This window comes from Urtica dioica, chromosome 12, assembly GCF_054948205.1.
Source record: "Urtica dioica subsp. dioica isolate 48M chromosome 12, U.dioica_male_clone48M_v1_H2, whole genome shotgun sequence".
Lineage (NCBI taxonomy): Eukaryota > Viridiplantae > Streptophyta > Magnoliopsida > Rosales > Urticaceae > Urtica > Urtica dioica.
The window spans coordinates 13525561-13535316 of record NC_142767.1 but is presented as its reverse complement, the minus strand read 5'-3'; the positions used below and the strand labels follow the sequence as shown (position 1 = coordinate 13535316).

At 36.2% G+C, this 9756-nt stretch overlaps 1 protein-coding gene across 1 annotated transcript; it reads left to right on the top strand.

Annotated features, from left to right (window-relative positions):
- The first annotated feature begins 2416 nt into the window (after positions 1-2416).
- Positions 2417-6516, top strand: LOC149379294 (O-fucosyltransferase 6-like). The gene is made up of 10 exons (XM_089603173.1): positions 2417-2764; positions 2842-2892; positions 2991-3081; positions 3441-3517; positions 3683-3771; positions 3865-4048; positions 4547-4728; positions 5089-5191; positions 5380-5711; positions 5796-6516. Exons 1-10 carry the CDS (start codon positions 2591-2593, stop codon positions 6232-6234), a joined length of 1722 nt encoding a protein of 573 aa, XP_089459299.1. The 5' UTR covers positions 2417-2590; the 3' UTR covers positions 6235-6516.
- Positions 6517-9756: the final 3240 nt, after the last annotated feature.

The window sequence follows — 9756 nt, the reverse complement described above, 5'->3', positions numbered from 1 at the left end:
TTAATACATCGAATCAGGACATAGCTAAATTCTAAATTTAGGGAGATTAAAATAATAAAAAAATATTTTAAGAAGGCTAATTGATAAATTTTAAAGTAAAAATAAAACGAAAAAAAATTAAATTTCGATAAAAAAAAAAAAATTTAATATTGAGTATCCTAATGGACCTATGTTGCCTCCGTCTCTAACTCTATGCATCAAATATAGGGACTTACATGAAGTACTCCTCTCTCCAAGGAAGTTCAATGTCATTATATATGTCATTGTAGTTCTAATTAGAGTTTTAAATACTGAGGTATATAAATAATATATTATTTATGGTAAAAAAGAAATTTAACATCTCAGTAAAAATCGTTTGTATACCAAACCGTTTTATAATATGTATAAATATGTTTATAAAATTGTAGTGAAAAGTGTTGGAGCCAGATTTTGTCTAATATTACCCAATCAAACAAACCATCTGACTAAACCAAATTTCAAAGTTTGACTAAATTTGAACTAGTGCCCTTGCATCATAAGTACTCATCTACAAGTTTCGAGTCGAATAGCCAGAATAAACTACTTCCTCTTCGACTTCGATACACTCGATCATAAGTACTACAAGTGTAACCATCATATATATAATTACTCTACAATTGTCTCAGTGACATGCATTTTCAACTCAGACATAATATGTATGTCTTTTCTCTAAGATAAAAATCATTACGACCAAAGTAAGATGCCTATATATTATGCTACTCATATAAATGGCTTGAATCCGAGCACTTACTCGGAGGCACCGAGAACAGAAGGAATCCAGCACCGAGCTCAAGTCAAATAGGCCTCGAGAGCTCATGAAGGATAAGGAACGACCCGTTCATAAGGCAAGAACGATCCCGACTGAGCAGAACTTCGAAGAGAAGAGAAGTTGGTAGGTCAAGGACTAGTAAAAACAAAATAAACACGTGTAAAATCAAAACAAAACGCTCACATCGACGGTTATACCGAGCATACGAGGAATAACCAGCCACTACACACGAAATAAGAACGGTTACTTGATAACTGTCAAGAACGTGGGGCTGATCACCGTACGTTCTCAACCAAAAACTACCTATAAATAGAGAATAAGTACGCTGGAGGAGATTCATACGCAATTCCGCACACAAAAACACAAGTCCAAAGCTCCACCTATCATTCAGCATCATCATCTACTTGCTCTCTTTTACTAGATTCGTCTGTACTTAGGGATAATCTTACCTAGACATTCAGACTTCTCGGGATTGCGTTCTCGGAACTAAGTGTTTTTCGTGAGACAATTGTTGTATTAATTTTGTTTGTCAACATACTTGATCCTTTTTTTCTTCTTGTTTTTCGCTATATCAATCCACAATTATTTTTCATTTGGAAGCTATATCTTATGGTAAAAAGTATTAAAGTGAAAAATTTCATTTATAATTTTTAGTAGTTTTTTTTTTTACTTATTATTCATAAAAGTTTAATTTTATTTGCTAAGTGGCTTCACTGTCTATCTCTCATTAGCGACTGCTGATGAAAATCATTAGAGAATAATAAAATTTACGCTATTTAGATGATTCGTGATAAAGAGGCTTAATTCTTCGTGACGCCGATGATGAAAATCATTATCTAATAATAAAATGTACTCTATTTAAGTGATTGGTGATAAAGAGGCTCAATTCTTCGGCCATGTTTCCATCTTAGCAGGGTCGTTTATTTACTTGCCAACTAAGATTTATTTATTTATTTTTAACAAACTTGACAACTAAGACTTGGTTGTTTACCTTACAACTAACCCCATTGGGCAATATTAAAGAGTCCTTGAACGTTGACACTAAGAGCAAAGCCTATTTACCTGTAATGGTAAAACATTACTGGATCTAGTACGTAAGAGTTGGTGTGGGCATCATCTCATGAGAAATCTTACCCAGAGGCTCTAAATATTAACTCGATAGGTTGCTTTTACCAATTAAAATAATAATACGATCACTTATTCAAAAACTCTGCATAATAACCCCTCCAAAATTACAACCGCCTTAGAAACTGTTCTTGTTTAACAAAACGGCGGATAAATGTAGTCACGTGCAATGCAATTGGGACTGTAAGATCCCACACATATTACAAGGCAAAATCCGCCTCAGAAACTAACTAAAAAAAAAGTGTTAAAAACTGGCAGTGACAAACCGACAACCAAGAAGACACCCAAATTATAAAGTTTTATTTTTTATTTTTTTTATTATAAGTAAAAGTATAATTCGTACCCAAGCCATTTAACTTTTATTTTTTTCCTTAATTAGGCTTCTTCTTCAAACTTTCATTCCTTAATAAATAAATTGATGGAAAGAATTATTATAGACAAACTCGCATATCTATTGTCGATTTAGAAAATAATAACAATAATAATAATAAACAATTGTCGCAACTCGAATAGTTGTCGTTACCCGTCCGTAAGCTCAAAAAAAGCAGATTCCCAGAAAATAGAAATAGCTATTCGTACAGTTCAGGCATTGTTGGAGGGGTCATATTATTATTTAGAGAAACCGAAAAAGACGATGAACATGTCCACCAAAAACCCCAAACCCTAAACTGGTCGGCAATGGCGATTCCGCGGCGGCGAAACCCCTGCTACAGTAGCCTCCGCCGTCTCATCCCAGCCATCTCCGCTGTCTCTGGTGCCCTTCTCGTTATCCTCGCCGTCCTTTCCTTTCTCACGCCTTACCCCATCGATTCCGACAATTTCCGACACGGTCTCGAGCGGAAATATGCTTCGGTACTTCTTTTGTCTGAGGTTCTACTCGTTTTCTTCGATTTTCCGATTCAGATTTTTTATTGTTTGTTTTTGTTCAGTATAACGTTGGTTTTGACGATCCAATTGGACCGACGTTGCTCCGAGTTCCGGTTAGAGTTCCTTTTATTCTCGTTTAGATGTGATTTTCATTTCCGTTGGGTTCTATGGTTCTTGATTGTCAAGTTTTGTTTGGATTGTGGAAAATCAGAGCAATGTAAAGAGATCAGATCGCGATCTTTGGTCTTCAAGGAACGCTAAGTTCTTCTGCGGATGTAGCAATGCCAGCAGTAAATTTCCAAGTGCGTTTTCGATTTGACATTAAATATATTGTTTTATTTCCATTTCTTGTTCCATCGATCAGAATCTTAGCTTTCCATTCTTTAATATTCGTTTACCAAGATCTAATGCTTTTAAAAAAAGACTGGCATATCTCGATCAAATTCGCTAATATATTGATGGAGAAGTGTAATCCACATTGAAAATTAATGGAAGAGAAATGCATTGCAATAGGCTTTCATACGGAACTCATCATGCAGAGTGAGTTAGTTTCTGTGAGGGTTGACCAAATCAAGTTTTTTCGAGTTAAAGTGGTGATACTACTGTGCTAGTTGATGTATGTTCTTGAATTATATTTATATTGTATTGGTTTCATGTGCAGAAGTTGAAGCTGTCACACATTCTAATCGGTATTTGGCAATTGCGACCAGTGGAGGTTTGAACCAACAAAGAACTGGGGTACATTTCTTTAATTTGTGATCTGTAGCCCTTGCCGAGTCCCTGAAATTGTGACAGTTTACATCTTGTTATCACTATGTATTTTAATGTTAGAGCCTTGGGGCCATGATTAAGTAGTGTTTGAATTTATACGTAAATCTTAGATCTTTCCATATCCCTTTACAGATAACAGATGCAGTTGTTGCTGCACGCATTTTGAATGCAACTCTTGTTGTTCCAAAGTTGGATCAGAAGTCTTTTTGGAAAGATTCTAGGTAAACATGAACAAATTTGCTTCTTCTTTAACTTTTACAGTGTTACATGACCGTTAACTCGTCTTCATGTGTATGCCTGCTTTTTCCTTGCAGCAACTTTTCGCAGATCTTTAATATGAGTTGGTTTATATCTTCACTCTCAAAAGATGTTAAAATCATTAAAGACCTCCCCCGTAAAGGAGGAAAAACTATGACCCCATACACTATGCGCGTTCGAAGAAAATGTACTGAAAGATGTTACTACAGTCGTGTCTTACCCGTTCTAATGAAAAGGCATGTAAGTTTTCAGTTCACAATAACTTTTTTCTTCATTTTGCTTGATCCTTTTTTTATCAATCAGATTTTTTTTTTATAATATATATATATATATATATATATATATATATATATATATATATATATATATTCTCTCGCATTTGGCTGGGTAGTTGTTTTTTTCCCTTCTATCACAATGAGGTTTCCATTTCCTGGCGGAGTACATAAAATGGTCATTTTATTGTGATATCTGGTTTCTTTCTAGCATTTATTTATATTATGTTTTATGGAAGCATAATTCATCAGTGTTGGATTGAATCTAAGTTATTTTTCTGATGCCAATATGATGCATCTTCTATGTAAACGCAGTTTAGTCTTGGCTCGATTTCTATTTTTAGGTTGTCATGTTACCATTACTATTAGAAAGCTTGGATCAACTTGATTTTTTTTCTGAGATAATCTTGAATGTACATCTATACATTTTAAAGGTGCTAAACTTGAGGATCAAATTTAACTACAGGTAGTGCAGTTGACCAAGTTTGATTACAGACTTGCGAACCGGTTGGATACAGATCTACAAAAATTGAGATGTAGAGTTAATTATCACGCTTTAAAGTTTACTGATCCAATTAGGAAGATGGGAGATAAACTGGTACGTCGAATGAGGATGAGAAGCAAGCATTTTATTGCATTACATTTGAGGTATCTCGTTTCCTTCCTATTCACCTTTATTTTTTATTTTTGTTTGTATCGTGTTTTCTTATAATTTTACACTTTCCTGGTAGCCCCATTCTTTACATTTCGTTTTTCCTGGATCTTTTGGTCTTTATTATGTTTAACTGTTACCTTAAGACCGTACTGATGTTTAATTGCATTACACTTTCCTTTCAATACATATATTTGCAAGGGCCACCAGTAGCACAATTTTTCAAATGAGCAACAATTAATCCGATGAAAGAGTAACTATTTTTTTTTCTTTTGGATAAGCCAAAGTTGTCACATCCTAAAGGAGTTGCCACGTTGGGTTATTATTAAATTTGATGCACATTTTTTCTGTTTCAGATTTGAACCTGATATGCTTGCATTCTCTGGCTGTTATTATGGTGGAGGAGAGAAAGAAAGGAAAGACTTGGGTGCAATACGAAAGAGGTGGAAAACGTTACATGTAAGACACAGTATTAAATTAGCTCATACGTGTATTCAGGATTCTGTAAATCCCATCTTAGATTTGTTACAGATTGATCTGCAGTAACATCCAGAGAACATCTAACGCCAAGAACATGCTGTAACTTTAATTTTCCTAGTCTCTGGAGTGATTGAAAAGTTGAATGAATGAATGTGCAACATATGCAGATTAGCAATCCAGATAAGGAAAGGAGACATGGAAAATGCCCGCTCACTCCAGAAGAAGTTGGTCTGATGCTTAGAGGGTTGGGTTATGGCTCAGATGTTCATATCTATGTTGCGTCTGGAGATGTGTATGGTGGCGAGGAGACTTTGGCGCCCCTAAAAGCTTTATTCCCCAACTTCTATTCCAAAGAGACCTTAGCTACCAGGGACGAGTTGCAACCATTTGCTTCATTTTCTTCCCGCATGGCTGCCCTTGATTTCATAGTATGTGACGAAAGCGACGTATTTGTTACCAACAACAACGGTAATATGGCAAAAATATTAGCTGGACGAAGGTGAAGATTATTTTCTTACTTCATATCCTTTGGTTATCTAATGCTTTGGACCTCCGTACTCATGCTGTGCTTTCCACATCGCAGGAGGTATTTCGGGCACAAACCAACCATTCGTCCCAATGCTAAAAAGCTGTACCGTTTGTTTTTGAGCAGACACAACACAACCTGGGAAGCGTTTGCTTCCAGGGTTCGAACCTTCCAAAGAGGGTTTATGGGAGAGCCGAACGAGGTTAGAGCGGGGCGGGGTGAGTTTCATGAAAACCCATCAGCCTGCATATGCGAAGATTCTACGGCCAGAGAAAAGAGGGATTCGGGGCATAGAAAACACGGTAAGGTGGAAAATTTGACGAGAAAGGAAGAAGTATTGGAAGATCAGAATACCGAGGAAGAGCCTGAATGGGATGTTGAGGAAGATGATGAACAGGGTGGTCTTCAAGAGAAAGGCCTTAACGAGGGATTAGGTGTGGATGATGATACATTGACTCCCGAGGAACCTGAATTGGAGGATATACTTTCTGACTAAACAACGATTTTGTCTCAGCTGGATTCTCTATATTTCAACCCCGATTCGTCTCTCCTGTACATAAAATCGCTTCATGACCTTTGTTGAAAGATCCAAAAGGGTCTTATTTAGGTCCCCCATTTGTTTAAGCAGACGGGTTTGTTTGTGCTCACAGAATTCATCATTCGGAGAATCAAGTAATATAACCAACTTTTACTCCCAAAGAAGAAAGAAAGGAAAAAAAACACAAACTCGGCATTTTATCTGATTCCAATTGAGTTCTCTCTGTTATTTTAGTTGGTCTATTAGTGCGTCTAGGTTAAATAATTTTTTTGTTGCTTACGCTTTATTGTTGGAAACGATGAGCTCTATGGTCTGCGGGAAGTGTTTTTGTAGTCCGATGTTGAATAGGTTGCAAGCCTCGCAGCTATGTGTGGTGGGACCCAACTTTTTTTTTTTTTTTTTTTTTTTTCCTTTGTTGTCGATGAGACTGTAAAAATCGCTTCCATGACAGCAAGTGTAAATAGAGAGTGTAGCAATACAATCGACAAATGGACAACTCTTTTGATGCAATGCTAAACAAAGAAAATTGAAACACAAGTCAAAGAACTTGAAATGTGTTTAGACTATTGGTCTTGAACGTACCCCTTAATGTGTTTAGAAGGGCCATTTATATATAGAACTATCAAAGGAGAAGGAACATGTTCCCTTGAGTGTATTTATGATTGTTCTTGATCATTTTTAAAGTTTTTATGCACATGTCATTCAAATAAGATATTACTCAAATCATCTCTTTTAGCTCAGGAAGCTCGTCCATGCTCTCCTTTCTCTTCTTCTTGCTCGTTTGGGTTCTTTATCGGATATGACTCTAGCTTTACCCATTGAGTTCTCACTCGGGTGGGTCATATCACGTAGATGAAATGTGCTAGAAGTATTGGATACGAGAAAAAAAAAATATATGTTGTTAGGAAAGCACAATCGGAAACTTAAATTACGAAAAATGGGATACTACATAGGGCAAAAGATATCTATAGATCAATGGGAGAATAATATATTTAGAATGGAAAATTTTACTTACAATTTTATGTACTTATCCGTTCGTTTAGAAAAACTATTTTCTCCGATTGTGGCTCTAAATTTTTACTGACATTATATTTATTTGGCTAAAACGGCACTGTAAAGAGACATACAAGATGTCTTTTACGTATAAAGTTTCGGCTGCATATATCCAATCTACGAGTAAGACGTGTTATCGAATCCCACGAGCAGCATTGCACATATGTATTTAATTTTGGAGTATGTTTGTGTGGTTGTTCTTGGTATCTACAACAGTGAAAAAACTGGAAATAACTAGTCGTTCGCATCTAACTCTCCTCCATACTTTGTCTTCAAAAAGGTACCATCAATGCCGAGAATAGGTCGGCATGATTCAAACCCATGTATACTAGCTCCAAGGCCCAGAAACAATATCGGAAACGAACAATAGAATCAAGAACAACATCAGTAACATATCCTAGATTTGTTTGCTCCAATGCGTAGCAGTAACGTGGTAACAGATCAAATGGCTCGACAAGTGTCCCCTTTACGTAACCAACGGCCTTCTCCTTGCATCTCTAAGCTTTTTCGTAAGTAAAATCAATCTCATATTCTGTCCTGAAATCCTCTTGTATGTTCTTTGTTGAATACGAATTCCCATGAAGACTATAGTACTGCTTGATTACGTGACCAACAACCCAAGGTCCGCTTGATGTTGACCACTGAAAGGGAGCTCAAGCGAACAAACATTTACCAATCTCTTTCCCCTCAATTTCCAAGTAAATTCACTAGCCTTGCACTTGATGAACCAAAGTTTCTTGGATGTTTCGCATACTCTATGTTGAAAGTTTTTTTCATTGCAAACATGCTAACTTTAGTTTTCAACTCAAGCTTGTTGTCGAAAACCTTGTCAATACCAATGTCTGAAGAGCTACCGGTTGATGAAGGTGTATTAGGGGTTTCATTATCCTCGTAATCAGTCGCTGTGAAAGTTGGATCCCAAAATCTCGACTTCTTCTTTAGACATGTGTGTACAATAAAGTGCGTTGCCGACTATAGTAATGACATGGGAATACCACTACCACGAACTTATCCTCAAAAACACCGCCTCTCGCAACAACATCCATTTCATCCTCATCATCATCTGCATCACTATCCTCTTCATCATCGTCCTCAATGTACTCATGATGGTTATCATCACGTCGCGGCTCAAAGTCATTAGCCTCGAAATTATATATGTGCCATGCGAAAAGAGGGTTTGGGGTTTCTGAACTTGGATCTGGAGATGGATCAACAATACTTCTTCTGACGGGGATCACGCACAATGAAGTCCGCAACTCAAAAGGACAGGAATTCTCTAACATGAATGCGGTCACACTAGCTTCAGATGTTAAATTGAGAGGAGACATTGCTCTTCCAGCCCACACAAATGCTGCTTCAAGCTTAAGATTGTATAAGGAACAATCAACACCAAAAGCTTCGTACATAGCGTCTAATAAATCCGAACGAGATGTATCCATTGACGAAGTTCAAAATGCACGTGATTAGGATATTCTCACTTTCCACCTTCGTTCACGCATAAACCGTCAAATAGACAACATATGCTCTTCCGAAGGCCCGCATTTTAACAATAAAAAGACGGATAAAAAAAACGTAATAATTAAAACTATTAAACAAACCAACAACTTGGAAAAAAACTTCAAACAAAAATGTATTAAATTTGGAAACCATGCTCAAACTTTCAAAATAAATTAAAACTCAAAGCAATCTACAAAACAAGTTTTTAGAAATCATGCAATTTGAAACCTCGAAATAAAGTTTAAAACTGGTTCAAAAGCTTGAAATAGAATATCCTATTTCAAATTAGTATACTTGTTTGGTTAAGGGTTAAAGTTTTGAAACATATGCTATAATATACTTTAAGCTCTGAAATACGACTACTATTTCAAAAATTTATTTGTGGGAGGAATCTCGTAAATAAATGCAATTTATTTGTTTTGTTTTTTAGTTTTTATTTTTATATATATATATATATATATATATATATATATATATGCTTGAGTTTTAATGATTAGTTTTTTTTATGTACGTCTGTTTTACTAGTATATGCTGCAAAGGGTGGTTTCGGTTCCTCTCTGAATTATAGGTAGGCGTACTTGACTAATTCTTAAAATTTGTGTTTCATTTTACGATCCCCTTAAATCAATCCTTGTAAAAATATGCATACACATGTATAGAGAGCGTATACAAAACGAAACTAGTGCACATACAAACCATCGAAATCCTAGAACTTGTGTGCAAAGTGATAAAAAGCAAGCCGGACAACACGGCCCTGAGCAGAGCCGTGATCCAGACCGTGGCTGCTGACAATTTGTACTTCACACTCCAAATCGTGACCGCGTTTTCGAGGTTGATTTGCGGTCTTGATGTTGATAAAATTTGCGTGAGGCTGTGATTCAATATCGTGGACACAAGATATTCAGCTTCCTTAACATTCGTCCAGAGATC